Source organism: Gymnodraco acuticeps, unplaced genomic scaffold, assembly GCF_902827175.1.
Source record: "Gymnodraco acuticeps unplaced genomic scaffold, fGymAcu1.1, whole genome shotgun sequence".
In the NCBI taxonomy this organism is placed as follows: Eukaryota; Metazoa; Chordata; class Actinopteri; order Perciformes; family Bathydraconidae; genus Gymnodraco; species Gymnodraco acuticeps.
Window position 1 is genome coordinate 539,064 of NW_022992222.1, and position 25,960 is coordinate 565,023.

A 25,960-nucleotide genomic window follows, 5' to 3' on the forward strand; every position below is an offset into this window, starting at 1 on the left:
CCTGCTATAAAAATCCCCATACAAATACACACCAACTTTACTACTATTAAAAAAATATTTTCAGTATATATACACACAACCACCCTCGTTTTTTTCGTTTTCTCTACTCTCGAAGGGCCCTCATCGTTAATAATTAATTAATCACACCCACTCAGAACACACATCACAGACTAGACCTGCTGATCTTTAGCGTCACCCAAGTTCTTCATTGTGTCCACTTCAACTTTATTGCAGCCATAGAAGAGCCACAAAAAGGCATCTTCCAAATTCCCCAGCTCATGAATCCCACAGTATTTTTGTGGCTTGAGCGGATTAAACAAGCCCTGCCGTCTTTGTGTTTAATACATTCAGTTGTTGCATACCTGTGGACATTATCTGCAATGGACTTGCACTTAAAGCAAAAAGGAATACTTAACATAAGGCCATATTCAAGAGATTCAAGAGATTCAAGGCTTTATTGTCACGTGCACATTAGCTACAGTGTGGATATGGCAATGAAAAGCTTAAGTCACAGGCTCCTACAACAGTGCAACATGAATATATATAGGACATAATAAAACGTTAAATAGTATAAAATAGTGCAAGAGAATGTTTGGAGTAAATACAAATAAAATATCTATCCTTACTCACTTTTACCATTTGTTTTTTTGTTTCTAGATGAAGATGCATCCAACATGCAGATCCTGTGCGCCTGGTGCCAGAAGGTCGGCGTCAAGCGCTACTCTCTGAGCATGGGGAGTGAGCTGAAGAGTTTCTGCAGCGAGAAGTGCTTTGCTGCCTGCCGTAGAGCCTATTTCAAGAGAAACAAGGTACATTTCCTTCCTTTAACCAGCACTTGAACACTTACAACTTCTCTTATAGGCTTTGCAGATAGTATGTCACAAATCTCCTGGCAAATACATGTGGTCATCATCACTGAGTCCCGAATGGATCACTCACACGGCAAACATGATATACCTCCACATATAATTGTAGTTAACGATGGTTGAGAACAGCATGAATCGATAAAGGAATAGTTTGACAGTTTGGGAAGTACACTAACTAGCTTTACTTTCCCGACTTTAATGAAAAGACAGATACCATTGTCATGTCTGTGTGTCAAGTAGGCAGCTTAAGGCGGGAGGTATTTAGCATAGCTTAGCATCACGTCTGGTAGTAAAGCTAAAGCTCACAACACTAAACAGACAGTAATGTAAAGCATTCTTTACAGATGCACTGCACCCCGACTGAGCTAAACGTTTTTATACACAGTTTATACACAAATTAAGTTGAAGTCAGTGTGAAGTTGGTTAGCTAAAAGGATTTGGGTCTGAAATATGACAGGTTGTTGTAGGTTATTCATGGTCGTACTGAACACAATAACATACCACAGGGTGTATACATTGCATTCTACCAGCCAGTAACAATCTTTATTTTACTTTACAAACTTGGTGTCAGAACTACTTTGTTCTAACTTCTATATTAATTGTAATCTCTTTTTGTGAGGGAGAGGAACAATTCTACATATTATTTTTAAATGTAGAGCAACATACAAGTGCTTCCCCCCTCTAATGAAAATGTTCGCCTGACGGTTAGCTAACGTGATGCTATGGTTGTACTAGCTGAGATGCTAACAGTATTTACAAACAAAAAACTGTACATTTATTTTACACATAAAACATTTAAATAAAATGTCTATTAGGTTCTGTTGGGACATAAAAACTGGATGTTCAATTAGTTTATGGTTAACACAAGCGTAAAAAAGTGTGAATTTGGAAGCTTTTACGTGTAAAAAAAAAAGCCTTGTTAACAAGAGAGACTGCTATACATTACGTCAAACAGAAGCGACATGTGACTGCAATGTATTTTGTTTATAGTCAAATTGTAACTTTCTACTTTAGATAAATGCATTTACCCATTCAAAAATCATATAAATGATTATGAAATCTGAACAAAAAATATACAGTAAAGTGTCATACAACTTGGTTTGACACATAGCTCGTTTTCTGCAATACTCACAAATCTGATGGAAAATCCCATTGGCTTCTAGTTAGGAGAACCAGGGCGATGCTAGCTTCAGGTTGGCCTACAAAAACGTGTGGGCACTTTATTAGAGCAAGAGAAAATTGCCTCCTTAATTCCAAGTCAACACTTCAAAAGGTCATTTTAACTTAAAAACCCTGTCATTACTATTTCAGGTTTGGCTTGAATACAAAATGCATGATACATAATAAATACCAAGAAATCACTGAGAATGAACCACGGATTTTACAACAAAAACACTTTCGGGCCGATGACTGCTAAATGACTTGGTCACCATGGTGTGTAACAAGCAAAAGGGAACATTTAAAGCTGTTATTGTGTTCTAATTTTCCCGCCCAATGACTGTAGTTAAACAATCTCCTTTCTTTCTTGTACCAAAGCTGGGATATATAAGGAATTACGCTGTGAGTATGACGTGTTTTACTCTCCTGCTTGTCTGTCCTCAAGTCAGTTATTCATCTAAACATAATCACTTAAAGCACATAAAGCACTGCACTGGAGCAGGAATAAGTAGGGGTGCACTTAGAGTTTTTTTGTTCATTTCAGTTAGTAAAATCCTTTTTCTTTTCTGACACTTTTCCCCAAAGCATGAGAATCAAGCTGAGCCTTGCGTCTACTGTACTGTCGCTCATACTATGTGTTTTTCATTTTCTACCTTAACATGTTAGCCCATTTACTTTGATAGAAAAGTCTGTAGTTTTCATTGCACTAAATGTTGAAGTGATGACAAATTATCTGTCTTGTCGTGGTGATGACAAGAAGAGTCTGACATGTGGAAACCTCACGGGAGAATGTGTGACAGTTGCAGGAGCTATTAGAGCTTCATATCAGATCAAAACGCTGCTTTTGAATTACACTTTTTCTTTCTGAGCTTCAGAGAAGGTCTGAAAAAAAAGTCTATGCTACTTGACACACAACAAAGTTGACAAGGCAGCTCCATATCAATCTGAGATCTATCTATCACGGAGGTTGTTAAAAGGAGATTTCGATTTTTTAAAGTGGGTTTATATGAGGTATACCCTTAGTAAGTGTATTATCTACAGTCAGTAATGGTCAGCAGGCCACATAAGTATCAGCAAGAAGCTAAGAAATAAACTGCTGTGAATTGGGGCCAACAGGATTAAAGACACTAGAGAGAAAGACCCATCTAAAAAAAGAAAAATACCAGTTTGCTATATCAAGAATATTTTCAGCGCCTTACTTTGCTGCCAGACAGCCATTTCCAACAGGAAACTGAAGTTGTTATCTGTGCTTTCTTCAAAGCCGCAAGACTCCATTGACAAAAACACTAATTATACCTCAAAGAACATGGGAGTTGCTGGTCTACCGCTGACTCGATCAGTCAATTTGTTTGTCCTTTTGTGTTACTTTAGTGTTTTAAAGTGAGTTAGTTCTGAGAGGTTAGGCGGTGAGATAGTGCTGTCGTTTTTCCATCAGCAGTTTGTGGGTTAGATCCTGGGCGCTGCAGTCAACACGTCGATGTATCCTTGGGCATGCTACTTAACCCAAGTTGCTCCTGGTGGGTGGCAAACGATGTTTGAATGTTAGCTTACTTAAATAGGTGGTAGCCCCTTACCTCTGAATGAATGGGTTGTGAATAGGTGAGAGATGACTTGTAAATGTAAAGTGCTCTGATAATCACCTTTGGTAAACAAAGGTAAATAACCGTTCCTCACTTCATCTTGGAATCACAGACAGGTCAGCTGTCTCACTGTATGGATACAACTAAATATTTATTTTGAAAATATTTCCTAACTAAGCGTACACTTCACCTTAAAATAATATGTGGAGGTGGAAATAATACATTGTGGTTCTGCCAACATCCACCACAGTACATTAGTTAGCTTACTGCTGACACTCCTGTCTGTTGGTACTAAAACTACTGAAGGGAATACACTGACTAAGGTTTAAAGATGTCAAAAGTACAAAGATGCAACAATGCTCTTTCAAGTTGCTCTCCCCTTAATCAGCCTCAGACAGTCCTTTCAAAGGATGTCCTCTCACTGCGGAGACAGCTCTTTGTGCAACTTATAGTTGAGTAAAAGTCTGAATTTCAAAGAGACAGGTTAGATCATATCTGTAGTAGAGGAAATTGTTCCTTATGAGGTTCGATAGATAGCATGCCATCACACTATTTTTGATGGTGTTCCAGCAAGTTTTAAACCCACTTTGTTCATTACAGTAACAGTGCGTTATGCAATTATAATAGATGAAGTGCTCCACTTAAAACTAACAAAGAATGTAATGCCGAATGCCGTTTTTTGTTGCGTTTCCACTAGGGGTAGTTCCGGCTAACGGGTACTTTTTCACAGTTTTTCTGGCTCTCCAAAATCCAGGTTCTTACCGGGCCAACAACCGGGCTGAATATGCTAAACTAGAGAGAGAAACGCTGGCAAGGGGGCTACAACTACAACAAGTTGAACATATTTGACCGTGATTTAATTGTAATACACGTTTCAAAATGATGCCGAAGTAACAACATACTGATACCGGTTAGTAAAAACCATGAATTAATCCTTTGACAAGTCTGCAGACAGACGGCAGGCAAAAAAACGTTTAAAATGCGTGTTTTCTAAATGTAGCTTGGCTAAGCTAACGTCGTATATGCTCCGACCGTCCACACTCACAACAACGGCCTATACAGACATAAATAAATCAGCGACTGTATTCGCCATGACACAGGCAGTCTGTGGTTTGTACTTGTTTAACTTTTGTCTAGTTTCTGAACAGATATGAGGAGCTGTGAGCTCTAAGGGCTAACGGCTGATGTTGGTTTTGTGTTTTGCATTGAAGATGACGTCACGGCTCCGCCTACACTGCGTTACTATAGAGTGGCGAAGTCCCTCCCCTTTCGGGAGACAAACATCATATGTGTAATTCATGGCACAATTCAAACGGGATGGAAAGATAATCTTTCTCTCTCCATTGACTTCAATACATACTTTTTCAGAAATAAGTTCCCATGGGGCGGAAGTAGATGGGCGTGACTTCGCCACTCTATAGTTACTACCCCAGTTCCTAAACTGTAATGGAAACGCAGCATAAAGTGAGGCTGGCCTATCAAGGCCTAACTATACCGTACTAAGCCGTGCGAGGCCCTGCAGTGGAAATGGGCCATACGTCAGTGTTAAAAAAAAAACTGTTGGGAACGGCCTTGTAGATTTCATTATTTGAAACTTGGAATGAATGATTAGAATCATTAGAATGATTTGCAGCCTTTTGATAATTAGGTACATATATTGTATGGAAGCCCATTTCTGCCATAGAAAACATACATATTTTATAATGATAAAAGTAAATTATTACATTAATTTTCATAATTATTGAAAATAATCTAAAAATTGTGGAAACGGGCTTTGATCATTTTTGAGCCCTAGTTATATATTATCTGTTAACTCAAATTTCAAGGTAAGTGAGTATTTTTCATTTTCCAGTTATTTCAGTGTCAGATTAAGAGATTAAATTGCGGTTTTAAACATTAGGCAGGAAATTGACCTTATTGATTTGAACCTTTTGCCCTAAAAATCAAGACATTAATGCTGTCTTATTTAATGGTATTGATAAATGTGTCCTGTGACAGCTTTACGTTTTTAGAGGCGGTTCTAGACCAATTTTACTGGTCACATTTTACTTCAGTATGAAGTCAAAAAATGAATAAGTTACAATTGTATTAAATTACATTATTAAAAAATATCCCCCCTGCTCGCCCACCCCTAGAACAGCCCATGAGTTTCATTCATGGATCATTACTTGATCTACACATCAGCAGTACAGAAAAGGGCAACTACAGTTAACCCAATCAATGTTTTAGCACATATTCAGAGGACATCACCCACACATAAAGGAGTCATTTCATTAACACACATTGCTGTTAGAAGCCAGTCCGCCATGTTGGATGTTTCCTTTACCCATCATCAGCAGAATGCTCAAACATCACAAACACAGGAAAGGCCTGCGCTGCCACAGAGGCTCAGATTCTATATTTTGTCTAGCTCGGGCACTTTTATGTGGGCCATTTGTGTAAGTGATACCCACATGTTTCTTTTCTCATGCACCCACAAGGTTGGCCACAACAACACGGCCTGCAGGCTTTCTGTCTTTTTTTCCAACTGTAAAAAAAAATATTGTCATGGCTGAAGAGAAGTATCTCATGTCTGTGTGTGCTGCGGAGAAGAGACGTGGGGGAAGAGGAGGAGGGGGACGGCTCTGGCATTAAGTTGCATGAAATATCTTCAGCTGCCTCATCCATGAAACCCAATCCCCTCCTAGGGTGACTCTGGTTGCTACTTTCTCACATCCCTGCTGCATAACTCTTTATTATAGCGAGTGTGTTTGTGTGTGGCGAAAGATGATTGATAGTTTAACGACGATAATCACTTATGTGCGTGTTTACTGTGAGCCTTAAGCTCTTGGATTAGTTTGTATGGAAGGTGCTGCTTCCACGCTGCTCACACTACATCATTATTCTGTCTGTCACAGCGCTCTGCCTGCTCACTTTTATTTACTTATTGACTGTCCACTGTCAATACCGACATCACTCTTTTGCAAGTTTTTGCAATGCGATTCAACTTATTTTGCAGGTTTGTATGCGCTGCAAATCCCAGTTTGAGTTGGAATGTCCCCAACAGTGACATTTTAAGTGAGAATTGACACATACAACAGCGCGATATTTGACATTTTTGCGGATTAAAGGAATTAAATGTAGAGTGGAGTTTTACTTTTCAGCTGTAGGCAGAAGCTGTTCAACTGACACGCAGACGTACGGTTTCTCCCGCTATCTGACGCCCACACATACACCGATAAACATGCTTGCTCATTGGACACAGTGCCAAGATTAAGTTAGGCAATTAGCGGTGATGAATTACCCTCTGTGAGTGTGACGCTCAGCAGCAAAAAAAAAGGGTGTAGGTTAGAGCGAGGATGCTTTGCTACGGCCTCATACTCCGCAGGGACGTTCATATATCATTTAGGGTCGGATTTTAAATGCTGCTGTTGCTGTGACAGAAAAGTGATGAAATGTTGCCTGTTTCTGTTGCAATAGCTCCGACAATCTGCTTTTCTCTGCGGTTTGGTTTGCGTTCAGGAGTTTTCGGGCTTGAAACACTCAGGAGAAAAAAAACTGGTTGATTGTAGGCTGGTATGTTGTGGTTGAAAAGCGGCTAGAGGAGGAACTGAATATGAATACTGATGGCGTTAACAGTGGCTCATCATGTGTCATCTGCAGGGTGATTTATCATATGTTCTTGATTTATAACCATCCCAAAATCCGTTAATATTTTAGATATCATCCTTATATCTTTCTACATCATGAAAATATACACTCCACTGCTTCCACGAGATTCAGCAGAGCATAAAGCAGCTAGCTTGTGTCGTTTTTTGCCGCATCGCAGGGCTTTTTGTTCACACCGTGAAATTCCCCCCAGGAGACCCCAGACCTCCATCAGTGTCTTTCCCCGGGAGCTCCCTCCAGGCGCGAGGGGGCAGAGTGCCGCTTCATGTCAGCCCAGAAATGTCACATCACCTCTTCCACACACACACAGACACACACTCACCTCCTCCACACACAGCCCCGTGGTTGCCTCCCTGCTCCTGAAGGCTCCACAATTGACTTTGCATCTCCCAAGGAGGGCACACACGCAAAATAAGAGAGAAGACTCAGCATGTGTATGTAACTGTATTTGTGTGAATGTGCTCGTGGAAAATTGTGTGTGTGTGAAGAAATGTGTCTGCATATTGCCGCTCAGGCGAAGCAGCCTTGAGGCCTGCCTGACACAGCTTCAGGGCACAGAGAGGAAGGTGATTATCTCATAGCTGCCAGCCATCCAGCGCAAATAAAGACAGAAAGTTACCCCGGATAACTAGGCGTAGAGATTGTTAAAGTGGAGCCAAGCACATGAACACATTCCTTTATCTTTTCTTAAACGTATAGGTGTCATGAACTAGAATAAGGCAAGAAGTGCAATAAAAACTAACTTCTCGTATTTGAATTTGCAGGTGTGTTTTCATTTTTATAATAGAATATGTAACATTTCTGGATTTGAAATTCTAAATAAAATGATGTATGGGTTGTGTATTTACATTATCCCAAATGCTTTCACCCATTTTCCAACCGAGATCATTTTCATTTGACCGCCTGTATAAATTCATATCCCCTTTGTACATGCGGAGAATCTCCCTCTGGAGGGAACACAGGGGTTTTAGCCTTTGCAGACCATTTACATGCACACAAACCTATATAAAACACTACAGGAAAGGGACAACCAAAAGGTTTAAGCCACTTGAAGGATTTAGTCATCCAGCATCTGGATCTAAAGTGATCAGAGAAACAAACTGATCAAATGTTAGTCATTGACCTGCAGCAGACCTACAGGAAATGGAGAAACAACCACTTTTAAAGTGAATCTAATTTAATCAGTGTCTTGAGCAGTTTAATGCATCTGTAACTGTTTCTTTAACCAAAATCAAATAGATTTTGTAATGGCTTTTAGACATGGGAAGTAGAGACACATTTGTCCTTTTTAGTAAGGTTGTTGTTTTCTCGCCTGTCATACACGTAGTGACAGGTCTGCACCTTGGTTTCAGGATCTGGGCTGAGCTCGGCTGTGTTTGTCTTTGGATTTTGAAAGCCTGCCTACGAGCGTCTTTCTTTGGGAAACGCAACTCTTTTGGCAGGTGACGGGCACACACACCTGGACATGTATCCGTGCCCAGATGGAAGCTGGAGCGGTGGCAGCTGGTGTGACGTCCCCTCAGGACGGGGGAGCCGCTGGAGGGGAGTGAGGCGGACTCCGGACGGTGCCCCGCTCTGACGTTCTATAAGGAATCTCAGAGGAAATGTTATGGCCAAATCGAGAGAAAAAAACAACTTTAAAACGGAATTTCCCATTTGTCTGTCTGTCTGTCGGCGGTCGGTCGGTCTGTCTTTCCCATCTCCTTTATCTGTGTGTGGCTCCCTGTGTGCCTCACGCCTCGTTCACAGTGCCAACACCTCATTAGTACAATATGCAAATGAACTGGCACAGGGCCAGAGGGTCAGAGCACAAACTGGAGACAGAATAATAGCACAATGGTGCATCTTTGTGTGTGTGTCCGCAAATCCATGCCCAGATTCATGTATGTTTATGTGCGTTCACCTGTCTTTGAGTGCTCAAACTGAGGAGACATGGTGTGTATGTGTTTGTGTGTGTGAGGGTGAAAGACAATAGCTGAAATAGGTCAGCCTAAACCAACTGTTCATTTAGACAGCTTCTAGATAACATGACCTCATAAGCTACGGTAATGTTCTACCTTTTTTGTGACAAAGTAAAAAAAAAACCTGTTCAATTTTAAATGTCAGTGATGTTCATGTGTGAATCTCCACATTTGATGTATGCCATGCTTGGAATGGGACACCCTAGCTGGAGGTGAGGGAAGCAGAGGCTAACTTAATCAGTCGTTGGACAAAGAAAAGTAGACTATATCGTCTTTTGGTGGTATCGAGAATTGAGCAGAGCTTGAGGGCAAATTACAAGTGAAAGGTTGCAGCGAGCAATTGATAGTGAATATTATAAGAAAGAAAGACTCAAAGAGACTCACCTGTCAGTGGCATGAGCTCAGCATGAAGTGTTAGCTCTGGGCTGCAAACAGCACGATGAACATGTCAAATTGATGTTAATTTCTAATAGCTGTTCCTCAGTGCCCCGTGGCCATCAAGTATGAACCAATCACCTCACACTGAGGTGTTTGTTGTGTGTAAGTGTGTTTCATACAATGGAACACACTGGAGTGATTTGGCGTAGAGCCAGACAAAGCTTCTCCAATAACTTCCTTGCTCACACCTGGCATAACAGTTTTCACACTGTGCGTAATGAATGGCTCACAGTGCAGGAGAAGGTGGCTCCTTTTCAGATTGTTTGAATGTTTAGAGTTTAGTATTCTATTATGAGAACATGGAAAATTAAACCAGCAACACCTACTGTTTAAGCAAAATAAACATTATCTTAGTTAAGCTACAACTTGTATTTGAACAAAAATGTATTAAAGAGGCCCTATAATGCTTTTGGGCGGTTTCCCTTTCCTGTAGTATGTTATATAGCTTTGTGTGCATGCAAATGGTCTGCAAAGGCTGAAATTCCAGAGGGAGTTTCTCTCCCACTCCCACCAAATACTCCCCATTTGGCAATTTTTGTCAACCACAGTGTGTTATTCTTTTACAACAATGTTCCATTCATCCAAACCAACCAGATAGGTACTGACTATTGAACTGAGTCAGACACATTGTAATTTTGTAGAGTGCTTATTCAAAGAAGTTAAAAAGGGTTTAAAGGGTGTAGAACATTATGATGGAAGTGTAAGACGAAGAGAAGTATGTTTAACTTTAACTTTGCTCTTTTCTACCTTTTTCAAATACATTTTGACTTGTAACAGAAGGTAAAGCTGAGTGTAAACAACTACACTTCAGTACAATCTCACATTCGTTCATGGCTTTTAGACCATATTTACCTTTACATATACAGTCTATGGTATTTATTAGAAGCACAGAGTTGGAGGGAGCCTCTGAACTGTTATCCGAATATGATATATTGGAAATGTCTCACACGAACGATGTATTCCACTTGTGAGAAAAAAATCACATATTATCTTAGAAAAGTGTAACTGTTGGTTTGCAGGACATTTAAATATGGATCTAACTTCCAATTGAGTTTTTTGGGGAATACAAGACACGTAAACAAGCATTACTGAAGAGTAGTTCGCTTAGTGTAGCGTGATCACTAAGTTTTTATTTTTTATTTTAAATGTGTTTAATTTTCCATTTTTATCTGAAATAAATCTGTTTCAATGAACACACACAGCTGTGAAAGTAGGCAGCAATTTGAATGTAAAAAGTAAATGTCTTGCACACTCCTCAACCTGCACATGCATGTACACACAAACACACACACACACACACATTTTTGTTTCAGAGAACCCTGTTGATTGGTTTGACCACAAACCAATGACTGCTCAACCATTTTAAAGTCACCATTTCTGTTCATCTTTCTCACTGTTGTTTTCCATTTCTGAGTTTCCTTGTTGCCTCTGTTCACCTGTTTATTTTGTCCATTCGTAAAAAGCAGCCATTATTTCTTCCCCCCCAGGCAAGAGACGACGATGGCCTCGGTGGGAAATTACCCCAGCACAGCTTTACTCAGGACACGCCCAGGCTTGTCTTCAAGACAAACAGCGATGTGCTTGTAAGGACCATAAACATTTAACACCAGATAGAGTTTAAGCTTGATGGCTACTGCACAAATATGTTTTGATGTTGTTCTTTGTTAAAAGTGTATCAGTTTCAACTAATTTCTTCCTGACATGTTAATAGATCTTAGGCACATCTGTAAAAGTAGACCATCAGATTCAAGTCAGACCAAGAATTAACACACAGTACACAACTCATGTTTTACATAAAGTTTGCACACATTTAAATTGAACTTTTTTCATATGTAATCATTTGTTTTGCTCATTTTCATTATACATTGTATTCAGTGACTTGTGTTGGGAATTAGTAGTTATCATACAAGGAATCTTAATTCATTTATATGAAATTTATTTCGGTATTTTTGAGCAATGTAATATTTTAAATAGATTGCACAAAAAAAGAAAAGTTGGTGAACCCTTCATCACAACGGAAATTCAATGGAATATTATACCACTAACATGTGCTTCAAATGTAGATCCAATGGATGATTCATGATTAGTATATATAATAGACTTTTATATTTTAGCATTGTTTTGAGTTTTCCGGTTTCAGACTCTGAAAATAATGGGGGTTATCATTATTATTATTACATCTGACAAATAGTGTCAAGATCTACAGAAAAAGACCCAAAGGCATCTTAGGAATTGCGATTATTTCCTGTTGCTCAAAGTCAGATGAGAAGATAAATAGCGCTTGTATATGTAACCTAAACGCAAGTTGAATATTAAGCTTCAGACAGCAGTAGGTTAGCTTGACTAAACAAAGACTGAAAATGGCGGGAAACAGCAAGCCAGCAACTTTAGAAAAAAAATAAGCTAGTAGCAAAATCTAAAGTAGCTTATATCCTTGTTTTGTTGTTTTTTGTGTATGGTACCAGACAAATAAATGTAACTAACTGATTCTGATTGCAAGACAAACAGCAAGTGAGCTTTACAGGCGCTTGTAAGCAGATTTTATCATATCTGGACAGGCTAACTCTTTTCAATCTTAATGCTAATATGCTAAAAACAAACTAACATAGGCCGCAGCCTCATATATAGATATTTAGAGTGCTATTGATCTTCTCATCTACAGACAGGATCTACAAGAAAAGGAATTTCCATATTTCCCAAAATGTCAAACGTTTGCTTTGGGTAAAGATGTCCCACATGTAACAGCAAACATGTACACGGCAGCCACACGCTAACAGAAATATTTAGTCTCAGTCGGCTGCAGTGACATTCAAACACAATCCACTGTCTGTCTTATCTTTCTTACAGGGGAGATATTTTGCTCACGTTGCGTGCGTGAGTGTGTGCTGTTTAAATATAGCGCGATATAACTTGACTTGGCAGAGTGAGAATGGCCTTTGTATGTCACATCTATAATGACCGATGGTGATGGCTGCCTGTGATAAGAACGGCCTAACACGGAGTGCAGCTTTCTTCTTCTTTGGCTTTTATCTGCAGTTTAAACTTTTCATGCTCCTCTCAGGTTTTAATGAAGACATCAGGTAGTGTAGCCAATTTAAAAAAAACACTGGAAAACCAGATATGTTTCCCCTTTTTGTAAGCCAGGTAATTATAACCACCATGATAGATATTCCAATAAATGAGGACAATGCAAACTGATATCTTGGCTAATCATAGTAAGTCCACATGTTGCAGATGGTCTGTTAAGCTCTGCCAAACTTTAATTTTCTTGTGTAAGCTTTATTCAGTTTTTTTTCAATGGACCAGGTGCTTTAAGATGGCAGCCTCTCGCTACATACTGTAATATAGTTTTGTTTGGACTCAATCCACAAGCCCTGTGTTACCGTTTACCATCATTGACGGACTTGAATTGTCAAGAGTGGATACTTTGCCACAGATTCTTTGGAGTGTGAGACAATTTGACTGAAAAAGAAGCGACTGGCTCACTCAAAGCACCTGCTTCATTTTCCTGGGGTTTAATCCCTGTGTTATGTGATTATAGCAGCAATCTGAGAAGGGTCAAAAGAATCACATATCAACCTTAATAGGGAGGGGGGATATACAAGCCTTTCCCTTTATGCACTTCTGCTGCTTAAACCTCTTCATTCTACATATAAAACCACTTCAGGCACTCTTGGGGAAACCTTACGATCTCTGCGCCGCCTGAAACCCTCCAGCCTCTTAACCCTCAGCAACCGCCTCCTCTTCTTCCTCTTCGTTATCTAAATCGTCCACATCCTCTGCAATCTCTTTAACATCTGCACATCTTCAGTGCCGGAAACTTTTTCATCCTCATCTACAACCTGTTGGTCTAGAACCTGGTCATTCAATTTAAGACTCTTTCATCCAATCCATTAACCCCTAAAATGTCTCAGATCATCATCTTACCTTAATTGTTTATTTAAACCCACAATAAAACTAGCTGTTGCATTAACTTAAATGTCACCGGCGTCTTCACTGGCCCTTTGAGAAGAGGAAGAAAAACGATTGGTGGTTGCACTTGTTTGCAAGCACGATAATTGCTGTAATGCAACCGGTTAAACTGCAACGTCGATGCCGCTTCGTTGGCCACGATCAAAATAAATGACCGTAATTACATTCGACTGCAAACATCTGTGTAGTGGTGGATGGAGAGAGCGCATGAGCGAAAGCACAACTCCATTAGCGTAATGCGCAGTGAAATTTCACTTGCGGTGCAGAAAGTCGTTAAGTGCTCTCCATCTGTCTTTCTGAGTCGAGGAAAGATTTCAGCACATTTATTATTGAAAATATCCTGGGCTAAACTCAACCTGCGAGAGCCCCTTTTTGACTTTTACTCAGTCATGGCTCATTGAATTAGCCAGTACTAAATGGGCAGTTAAAACGTGTAGAAGTGATGCTGGAGCGTGCTGTTTGAGCAGTTGCTATGTAGTCCAGTCTCTGATGTGTTGTCGCTTTGATTCCTTATGTTCTCCAGCTGCTTGCCCTGAGCTCCCTTCATCTGTCAGAATCTATTGCATTTGTGCAATTTATCCGTCCTGAGTGACACTGCATAATGGCTTATAACAAATGCAGCACTCTTTTTACTAACTTTTAGAGCTGATTAAATCCAGCCGACTATCAGATTTTTAACACATAATATATACAAGGAACCTGATGTTTTACATGCGTAGCAGCTGCAGGACAGCATGCTATGTATGCCTTTGAAATCCTGGCCAGTGTTACAGTGCCCGAACAGCGCATGTGAGTCCACTGTCTTTCAGCTGCTGCCAGACAGGATCCTGCCAATGTTGCTATGCAGTGTGCAAAAAATGAGTTTATCCACCTTCCGGTTGGAACTTATTAAGATTCAGCAGGGGGGCTTAAGGGTCCGTGTGATAGATGGATGTCGTTGAGGGGTCTGACAACTGATTAATGCCTTAATTATCTCCGGCGAGGACCTGCCACTCCTCCTAGAGCTGACAGAGTGAGCTGTGTGTGGCCTGACGAGTAACGCCGTGTTCCGGGCTCGCCCACTCTTATCTGCTCTACCAGGGTCACATTCATTTGCCTCCCGGGGGAAAATGTGCATTTTTTGTAATGCAAAGGTGTATAACAGTGATGAAACAGTGCAGCCGGATGTTTTGGGATCTTTGCCACTACCAGAAAGACAACTTTTCAATGTAGCCTCCTCTTGTTTGCTCTCTGCATACAGAAGAGATTCTGCCTTAAATCACAAGGTAAGATGAGAGATTTAGTTTCATACTGAATTTATGGTCCTGTTTTGAAATCATGAATGTGCCTTATTGGGTATAGTTTAAGAAATAACATGCTGCTGCAGAACTTTATTAGTATAACGTACAGTAACATTTTCCAAGAAGAACCAGTTACTTTTATGCTGGATGAGCAGTGAAAATTAAGGCATTCATAAGCTTTTAATCACACAATTGTCAGGAATGTAGATGCAGAAAAAGTTAGAGAAGTGTAAAAAAAGACAGTTTCATTTGTTGAGGAATACATTGAGATATTGTGTTGCATAATGTCATATTGTTAGGTGTTAAACTGTTGTCCAGACTTGTTTTTTATGCAGGCAAACAAATTATCTTGTGCATTTTCTAACACAGCTTCTAAGTACATGTATGACGAGATTATAAAAAGATGGCTGCATTGCATTCTGGTTTTTTGAGACTATACTTGATTTAAAAGATTGTTACATTGCTAACCAACAACACAATACCATACACTTACAGACTTTTCACTTTTTGAAATGTCTTTATGTCTTGTTGTGCTTGGGTTGTGGTTAAATGAGACTGGAAGTGCTTTTATTGCCAACATAAGGCGTACATGGGAATTCCTTGTTATGACAGGAAGATAAACACAAAGTCACTTTAATACCACTTAGCAGCAGAATGGCAATTTGCACATTTAGCTCTCTGTAAGGAACATTTTTCGGACATACTGTAAATTCTAAGTATTTTGAAACAGCATGAGTTTTGTTTAAAAGTATTTTAGATTTTTGTAATCTACAGATGGTTTGGAGGCTAAGCATTTGCTTACCATTGTAATTCAGAGGAGATTAAATTGTATTTAATCACAAACAAATTAGAAGTATTTTGTTTGCAGAGCGACAGGTGCTGATGCAGTGTGTGTCCTGTGTGTGTTTTCTGCTACAGGTGTGTGACTGGTGCAAACATATCCGCCACACTAAGGAGTACCTGGACTTTGGTGCTGGTGAGCGGAGGCTGCAGTTCTGCAGTGCCAAATGCCTGAACCAATATAAGATGGACATTTTCTACAAGGAGACCCAGGCTGCGCTGCCGGGAGGGTTCTGTAACCCAGGACACGGGGGAGGAGGTGAGGGTAAGATGGAGTGCGGCGGGGGGGTACAGCTGCTCACTCCTGAATCTTGGGGAACGCCGTTAACGGACCTCCGGCGTAAAGCTCCCTCGCCAGGGGGGCCCTCAACAACCTCTGCAATGGCCCCTTCTACTTCTTCTGCCACCTCCCCCTCAGACTCTGCAGCTGTCTACTCCCCGTCGTCCTCGTCCAAGATCCCCACACCCAGACTCCACGAGAGCCCCACACTCCACCCTCCGCCTGTTCCCACTTTGCACCCCCCTGTCGGGGTTCCTCCTGGTAGCCCTCCAATGGTGATGACACCACGAGGACCCATGCCCCTGCCCCTGTTCATGGAGCATCAAATGATGCAGCAGATGCGTTCACCATATCTTCGGCCCTCTGCCCACCCAGGTGGGCCCCATAGCCCCCTGTCAAACCCTATGATCCCTGGTATTGGTCCACTTCCAAGGAGCATGGGTCCAGCATCGAGCCCCATGCACAGGCCTCAGATGTCTCCACATGTTTACCCCTCATCCAACCCCAACCCTGGTATGATGCCACCCTACCCCGGTTTCTCCATGCCAGGCCTCCCCCATTTCCCCCCAGTCAATATGATGCCCAATGGACGCATTCCTATGCCCCCAATGATGAACTATGGCATGCCATCTTTGTCCCCATTAGTACCCCCGGCAACTCTCTTGATCCCCTACCCTGTCATTGTACCATTACCAGTCCCAATCCCTATTCCAATCCCTATTCCCTACAACCCTCAGGCTTCTTGGGACAAGCCGGAGAGGAGTGGCCCCTTCCGCAGTGCTCCAGAGTCATCCGAATTTTCAGCTTCGGGGCCCCACTCTCCAGGTTCCTCTGGAGGTCACAGGGGGGAGCAGAAAGTAGAGCCATCAGTTCTAGAGCGTCTCTCTCCTGCACACTCAGAGAGGAGCAGGACAGGGATGGTGGACTTGACTGTGAAGGCAGAGGACAATTCGGGCAACCTGTGTCCAACCAGCTGCCCCGGACCCATGGACGGGGTGATTGATCTAACTGTGGGCCAGAGGACTTGCCAACAGCAGGTCATTCAGAGGATGCTACCAGGGTTCCAGGTCAAAGTAGAGGCAGAGACTGATTCAAGATCTCCACCAGCTGCTGGGCTGAGTTGGGAAGGGAAGGGGAGTTGTGACGGGGGAGAAGGGGCCCTCTCACAGGGCTTCCTCGGTGCTACGGAGCTAGAAGGGGCCACACAACCAAACACACTGGAATCATCAGGTCCTCCCTCCAGCTATAGCAGCCCTTCTTGCCATGATGACCCATCAGTGAGCCAGCTAAATCCCTGTATCTCTAACCATACCCCACCATCCTTTCCAAGCACAGCACGGACCCAACCCCAATCCCCGCCCCACCTCCAAACTAACCCTGCTGCCCTGTGTAATGTCATAGTCAATGGTTCGGGGTGGCATCCGCTTCTCCCTCCTGCCTTCGAGTCTTACACTGAGCGAGACAGTGTTGCAGGAGAAGGGGAGGCACAGCCAGCCAACGGTGACCTAGAGCATGAGGCACTAAAAGAGAACAATTGCTCGGTTGGAGTTGTAGATTGGGAGCCGGGGAAGCGGAGCTTATTGCAAGACGAGATGGCAGACACGGTGGAGGGTAAGCCGGATCCTGACTCCAACGCAGAGGAGGATGAGCATGCCTACTCCCTGCCGCTGCTGTCCACCGGAGGCTGTGTGGTCATCCAGCCTGTGCCAAAGCCCGGCGCTGACAAGACGGCCATCCTGTCCTGCTCCATCAGTGCCCCTTTATCAGTGGACGGGAGCCCTGAGCTGGAGCCGCCGCTAAAGAGGAGGTGTCTGCGAATCCGCAATCAAAACAAATGAGGTGGGTTCACTCCACTGTGCTTCCACCAACAGTCTTATGTAATTGTGCAGTCTGTTTTCAAAAATTATTCATTGACATTTTGGAATTCACAGTGGGGTACCCTCTAAATAATCAGACAATTTGTTGTTTCAAATGTCTCCCCAGCGTGTGTCTTTGAAGAAAATGATCTCATTTAGTTCCAAAATGTTCTTTAACAATTTGTGTACTATTGATGTCAGTCTTACCATCTGATGTAGTTCAATATCACTTACATTGCAGGGAATAAAAGGATCAAGGTCCAGTAGGGAACATGACTAGAAGCCCACACTAAATCTAAATATTACATATGCAATAATAATACACTTTTAGAAATTAAATAAGCCCTATTATGTTTGTTGGGGTTTTCCCTCTCCTGTGTGTAATATAGGTTTTTATGCATGAAAATGGTCTGCAAAGGCTAAAATCCTAAAGTTGCATTTCTCTCCCACACACTCCCCCCTGCCTGAAACACCTCCATTGGACTCCTTTGTTTACTTCCAGAACACAGTGACATCACTACGTAACATTTGCGCTCACATGCGATCTGCATGTTTAGAGAGCACCGATCGGAGCATCCCTAGCTCCAACACATTGTACTTAATCGGCCAGCTAACCAATCAGAACAGACTGGGCTGTGGTTTCAGACAGAGGGTGAAAAGAGGTGCTCCCATTTTATTTGTCGCTTTACTTTTACTCGCAGAGTTTTACTCCTCTTTTTTCTGTAAAGCGACCCGGGTCCCCTGAAAGGCGCTATATACATTTAAGTTATTATTATTATTATGAGCCTCAAAATATAGGGAAGTCTATCATGAAACAGGATTTATTCAACACATTAATGCAATATTTAATGATGCACTCCTTGAGTTGGTAATTAAATGAGATTGTATTCAAGAGCAATTGAAGTTATGGTAACATGAGGCGAGCGCTCTGAATTAGAGTAATTAATAATGACAAAAGACGGAAATCAAGCTCCATGCACAGTAAGTACTGCTAAAACCAAACCAGCAGCTGAGCAAAATGTAACATGACCTTCAGGTAACTGAAGATACACAACATTTGATAAGTAATGTTAACGAATGCAAAAAGATCTATCTCACCTTATTCACTCTTCTGCCATATAAGGCATTAGTTATGAATGATCTAAAACACTATGTCAAATGTATGGCACCAGAGGAGCACTTTCAATTCAATTCTTTATTTGCCCCAAAGTGCCCTCAAGCTGATACTGATTGCACGCACTGTAGAGAATCAACAGAACATTAGGAAGCCCTTCTGAATATTTGCATTTTCCACTTTTTAACTGATTGTGTGTTGTTATTGTACATGCTCTTTTTTCCCACTTAACTTGAAATGGAAGTTTGGTGTTCCTCGTGAGTCTGGTCTCCTCATTGTCATTTACGTTTCAAAGGAAACACATTTTTTCACCAATGTGTATTTGACACATCAGAAATACATTTCGTCTGTAGAGCATGGGTTGATTGATAAAACAGAGGACCCTCCCCCAAAAGGACCATGTTTGTGTCCCCAGTAAACCCTAAGTCCAAGTTTACTTATTTTAATTTACGTCTGTACTTAAAGAGGACTTATTATGCTAATTTCAGGTTCATGTTTGTATTTTGTGTCTCTACTGTGACATGTCTCCATGCTTTAATGTTCAAAAAGCTCTTTATTTCTCTCATACTGCCTGTGCTGCAGCACCTCTTTTCACCCTCTGTCTGAAACCAGAGCCCAGTCTGCTCTGATTGGTTAGCTGGCTCTGTTGTGATTGGTCAACTGCTTAGAGATGTCCCGCCCCGTAGCCCATCACGTAAACATTTTTGGAAGGCTAGCCAACAGAAGTGTGAGTGTTACATAGTTATGTTACGGAAGTAAACAAATGAGATGGAGGCGATTCAGGCAGTGGTGGGATTGTGTTGGAGAGAAACTCCCTCTGGAGAGAATTTAGGATTTTAGCTTTTGCCGACCAAAACCTATACAACACACTACAGGAAAGGGAAAACCCAAAAAAGCATAATAGGGCCTTTTAAAAAGGATGTATCAAACAGACTAATTTGAAGCCAAACTGTGATGTTATACTAAACCTAACCAAGTTGTTTTATCGTGTAAAGAAAAACAAGTAGTTTTGCGTGTTTCCCTTGAAACATAATTGCAATTGCAGTTTAGTTGTGCAGGAGTGTTATTCCCATTTTATAGGAAAATTATATTACATTTTTTCTTTGTGTTGCTTATATGAACTTCAGTATGGGATTAGCACATCTATCATGTCAAGGGTCTTATTCAATACAGTACACATTTTATGATACACTCCTCAAGTTGTTAATTAAACAAAATTGCATTCAAGAGCAATGTGCTTGGACACATGCACCGACTTAAGAAAAACCAGCCTTGTGGGTGACTCAGTCTAACTCTCCTCCCACTGTGTTTCACAGATGGACGCTCTGAGGACCACAGTGCCATCAACAACACTCACTTGTCCACCCCCCACCTCCAAACCCCACCCCTCCCAGCGACACTACCGCACATGTACACGCACACACATACACTTTTTTCAAGTCCTCGCTCATCGCCCAGTCTACCAGCACCACAAATCGCCTTCGACGACTGATGAGAGTCCAACCAAACATGTTGATGAGTATCACAACAGAGCGCTCTGGACTCATTTGGTCCGTGTGACAGACGCTCTGACGGAATGAACTACAGACTTTGTACTGCAGACAGTATAATACTGCAACAAGAGGACTTCACCCCACTGCTTCTCTCCTTATTTAGAGGCTCTCAGCCCACACTGCCCCTTACACCTAATCCAGCGTCACCATCAAAGCAAGAGCTCTTCACATTGTCTGTAACTACAGAACGCACCAGAGTGATTAATGAAGGAGCCCCAAAGAGTGACTACCTTATTTTAATGAAATTCTACCATTTTGTCCAACATGGTGCCACACCACAAGTAAATCTCTGATCCAGTAAGTGTTTGTTTTTTCTCTCACACCTTGTCACTAAGGTATATACTGATTTTAGAATTATAGAGCCATAGAGATGGCAGAAATAACAGAAATTCTAACCAGCGAAAATGTACTTGTCAAAGTGTTCTGGGTGATTTTGAGGGGCGAAACATGAACACAGTTAATAGGATGTGACTGAAGGACAATTACAAGAGATGTTTCAATCAGAAGGCTTAAAAAGTGTCCTTGGACACTAAATCACCAATTTTGTGGATAATTATTCCTTCTGAATGAGCATACTGGAAGATAAATGATTAACCTTCACCAGCAAGGAATGGTGTGTGAGCGGAATCATACAATCTCTGGCATGTCCTGTAGCATCAGTTTGTTTGGTATTAAACTCCACTTAATTGACATATACTGTATGTTGTAACAAAAGAATGATACACAGTTGCCATGAAAAGCATTCCTACCATTGACATTTTCACGCCCTTTGGAATCTCGCCTGAGTGCTTAAACAGTACGCCATACCAGTAACCGGAATGGGCCCCCCTGCTGTTTTTAGAACGTTTCAAGGCTTAATGCGCCTCGAAAAAGAACCTGGATTGCATGGCAATATAAAAACTCTGCCAACCTGCAGTGGTTACTTGCTACCGCAGGCTAGTACTTCATCTTTTTTATAATACATTACCAGTGATGTTCCTGTAATGGGCTAGTTTGAAACTGACTGCACTAAATTTAGAGGGGGCAGAGGAAAGCCAGCTCTTTCAGAATAATTATTGTGGGACTTAAAGTAACACCACACGTTCTTTTCTACAATAAACACACTCAAGACAAATGTTATGTTTTAAATATTTAGAGTTATTTAAAATATTGCTTCTTGCTTGTCCATCAATCCTGCCAAGTTTCTTAATTTTTGCCAATTATCTTTAGTTTTAAGCCAATTGTAAAGCCAATGTTTTCCTTAGCATGCTCTATGTATGTCTTTGTGCAATTTAAAGGGGACATATCATAAAAAAGTCACTTTTTTTTGTGCTTGTGAACATACATTAGGACAGTTTTCTGTCAAGGTCATAAAACATGGGATTTAACAAAGCCATTCAAAATATAATGCCCCCTATCTGAGCATCTCCTCTCAAGGCATCAGAACTGCCTTTGCAAAGATTCAATTTATCTTTCTTGCCGGCTAATCAGAGCAGACCAGGCTTTTCCGGGTCTTAAAGAGACAGGTGCTAAAACGGAGCATTTGAAGGAGAGGTTGAATAAACATATATTCAGGAAAGCAGAATGAGATAAATAACGGGTTTTTGAACATTAAAGCTTGTAAACATGTTCTAGTCAAAACCCATAGTAAAAGTATGAACATAAAAATGAGCGTGATATGTCCCCTTTAAGTGAATTAAATACAACTGTCAACGTTCAGTTTGATCTGATCCACTTACACTGCAGTTTAAGACGGTGAGCTAGGACATCAAACTAAAAATGAGCATTTAGTTTACACCCTTATGTAGGAGGTACATTGTAAATGTACGAGACAAGGTATTATCATATGCCAAAGGCCTCCAGTGTGATGAAACAAAACATGTCGCCTAGTTTTCAGTGGAAATTGGATTTGCAAACTGAAGATTTGACCAGATAATTTATAGTTGCCAAGATAACAAGCACTTTCAAAACGAAAGAAAGAGTACACACGTGGATGTCAAAAACAGTATTACCCTCTTTTGTCTCTTCATGGTTTATTTAACCAATTAAAAAGGTATGTCACACTTCATGGAAGATGAAATACAACTCTGGATTAATCTAACATAGCTAACAACTTGAATGATCTTTAAAAGGACATTTCACCCCAAAATCTAAAATACCTATTTTATCTCTAACCTGTAGCACTATTTATCCCTTTAGTGTTGGAGATAGCATCTGTAGAGACGCCTGCCTTCTCTTCAATATAATGGAACCAGATTGCATTCCAAATAAATACAGAAAGAGAAGGCAGACATCTTAACAGCTGATGTCAATAAAGGGTGAAGAATAGCTCTGCAGGTAAAAGTAAAAATATATAATCCCATCCCATCTGACTGTTTTTGTAGTAGCCTTTGGTTTTTTTCTGTCTGATTTGTTCTGTGTCCAAGTGAGGCCCAACATTAACTCATACTTACATGTCACAAGCATACATGCAGCCATCATATCACTTACACACAATGCACATACATGTAACTGTGTACGTGTTTGTGAGGCAGGTGCAATCAGAGAGCACAGTCGAGATTATAAAGTGTTGACTCAGAGTAAGCAGTGTGCAACTTTATCTGTTGCCTGTTAGTCAGGCATTTAGGCTTACCTTGATGCTTGCCAAGGCCCAGCTTTGGTGTCACTTTAAGCAGTTCCATGCCCCCGTTTCATTTCTTTGCAATCAAAGGCAGTTAAAATGCTCTCTTTAAGCTGCTTGTTTCTGTCTCGTCTACCTTCTGCTGTATTTGTCCATAAGTAGAGATACCCCTTGCTGTTATTATTTCAGAGATAGCGGGCAGTTTTCTTGTACAGAATCCAGAAACAACAATGTAACTGGACACTGTTGTTTTTATTGTCTGTAATATGGGAGTAATACAAAGCCAAGGCCACAGCCCCACAACATCCCGCTTACTGTTTTGACCAAAAAACAAAGATGAGGTTTCTAATCTTTTTTAATACGTCAACTTTTAAATCTTTTCAATTGTTACTTTCTGCAAATGTTATATTTTATCAAATGTACAAACAATCAGCAGTCTGTAGATTTTTAGATTGTAAAGTCCCCCCAGGATGCAAAAACATACAGAGGGCATTACCTCAGTATCCCCAATAGCTACAACCATGTACAAATCTGAGCCACTGCTCTGTCCATAGTTACTGTATGGGCCTGCACCATTCGGTTCAATATAAGTAGGAAGGCAATTGTGTCAGGTAAGGAGAACACCGTTTTTTAAATGACCTATATGTTCTGGTTAGTTACTTTGGTTACTGATGTAAGCTAACTGCTCCGAGCTAACTCTTTACTGTCTGCTAGCCCAAAACAGGAAAATCGACCGGTAAATCAAAGAATGATGAATCCATTTTGGAGTCGCGTGTAGCTGTCATCAAGCGCCACCCGGGACAGAAGATATACTTTCAACATGAAATATCTAAAGCATATGGCCATAAGTCATTGCAAAGAATATATGATTATTTGATATATTTCTATTTGAGAGTTAAATCAAAAGATTGTCACCACTCTGGCTTAGCTTAGCATAACACAGCATTGAGATAGTAAATGGGTTTGCTCTGTACAAAGGTTTTAAAAGATCTGTTTACCAGCACCTGGAAGTCTTACTTATCAACATAACTATTTGTTTTCCAGTATTAATGCTTAAAGCTGGCTGTAGCTCCATAATCGGATTTCCCAAAAATGTTTCTTCCCCAGAGGGCACATGTTAAAAAATGTTGGCTACCTTTTCCTGTGACATTGTTCATGCGACCATCAGACTAAACTTAAGCCTCCAACTGTAGTCCCAGCTTCAGCAAGCTGTTAGTTAGCCTAGCTCAACGCAAATAATAGTAACGGGGTAGAAGCTAGCCTTGCTTTGTCCAAAGGTTTAAAAAAAATCGGTCCACCAGCACCTGTAAATCCTACAAAATACTAAAGTTTATTTGGTCTGTTTCCAGTCTTTATGCTAAGCTTACCTAACCGGCTGCTAGCTATAGCTTCACAAGGAAATTTCGCAAAATGTTGATTGTTCCCTCCTTTTTCTGACCCTTCTCACAGTCACACCATCAAGCTAAAATGACAATTTACCACTAGTCTGTAAGAACTCCAAGTAGGCCTATGTCATTGTCTTTACCAGACGTTGATGAGGAACTAACCAACATATTTTACTATCTCTGCATTTTCTCCTGCCTGACACCGTTACACACACATTCAGACACACACAGACAAAACAACATGCATGATCTGACTCTAATCTCCACAATGTTGTGTTGGCGTTGCAAACGATACACTGTCCATGTCTGAGACAGATATTCAAGATATGAAAGCCTACATCTCATGTGGAAAAATTCTGGACCACTTATTCAGTATTTGTGATGGCGAACAGACTCTTGACAAATCTCCTGCATCCCTTTTTTTGATGATGGACTACAGGCCTGGTCAACAGCCTGAATTATGCAACGACAACTTACTCCAACCCTAATATAGACCAGTGGTCCACAGACAAAATAAAAGATGACATGACTTCATGTTACCTTTCAAAAACAACAGAGAAGTTGCCTTAACTCTTGCTTGTATAATCTCCACAGTTAAGACAATGATGCTCGCTTGTAAAGAAGACTCCCTTCTTTGTACAAAATGAAATATACCAGAAACAACAACTTTGTTATCTTGCTAGTGTCAATGTATAGATGATCAGCTTTTTTTCTGTAACTTGGATGGACCGTCACATTTTTGCTAAGAAGAAACCCTCCTCCCAACTTCCTGTCCGTAACCATCCAATCTGTTCAACGTTTTAACTCGTGGTGGACTGTCAATCTTTTTGTGTACATTTTATAGTATTATTTATTGTTGACAAGTTTTGCATTTGCAAATAATAAAAAAAAGTGAAGTTGACCGGAGCATTCTATTCCAATGTAAATGCCTGGTGAACAGTGAAAAGCTTTTTTAATTATTAAAATGGAGAAAACAGTGATATGAGGAGATGACCTTCTGTCTTTTTATTATGACCTTGTAACATGTACATAACATGTGGCCAAAGTTGCTTTGGAAAATAATAATTTTTTGTGTTGTAACAGTATTTGTTTTATCCAGTGAATTGCTCATGAAGACAAATAAACAAGAGGCACACACAAATCTGTTTCATAATTGTTCCTATCTGCTCATTTTATGGATCCTGCACGCAAAAAATATTAACTTTATTCTGTGAAGGATGACTTAAGTATCAGTTCAAATACAACATAGCAGAGAGCCATTCAGGATCAGTGAAAACGGTGACAAATCACAATCATAACTTACATGTAAATTGTAAAATATCACTTTTCAGAGTCAAAATGTTTGACAGTAATCCTTTTGAATAAAAACTCTGAGAACAAGCAGTGCAGCTCAATGGAAACATGAGAAGTTCATAAATACAACACGTTTT

General features: G+C 40.8%; 1 protein-coding gene across 4 annotated transcripts in view; it reads left to right on the forward strand.

The window, feature by feature from the left end:
- Positions 1 to 25,671, forward strand: part of sobpa (sine oculis binding protein homolog (Drosophila) a) — a 45,288-nt gene extending 19,617 nt beyond the window's left edge. The window contains exons 4-8 of one of the 4 annotated variants that reach the window (XM_034205982.1): positions 658 to 809; positions 2,403 to 2,426; positions 11,139 to 11,234; positions 15,822 to 17,862; positions 20,310 to 25,671. In XM_034205982.1, coding sequence (XP_034061873.1) covers positions 658 to 809; positions 2,403 to 2,426; positions 11,139 to 11,234; positions 15,822 to 17,861 — 2,312 coding nt within the window. In that variant the 3' untranslated portion in view covers position 17,862; positions 20,310 to 25,671. The remainder of the gene's footprint in view (positions 1 to 657; positions 810 to 2,402; positions 2,427 to 11,138; positions 11,235 to 15,821; positions 17,863 to 20,309) is intronic. The other 3 variants (XM_034205984.1, XM_034205983.1, XM_034205985.1) reach the window with 3 other exon arrangements.
- The last annotated feature ends 289 nt before the right edge of the window (positions 25,672 to 25,960 follow it).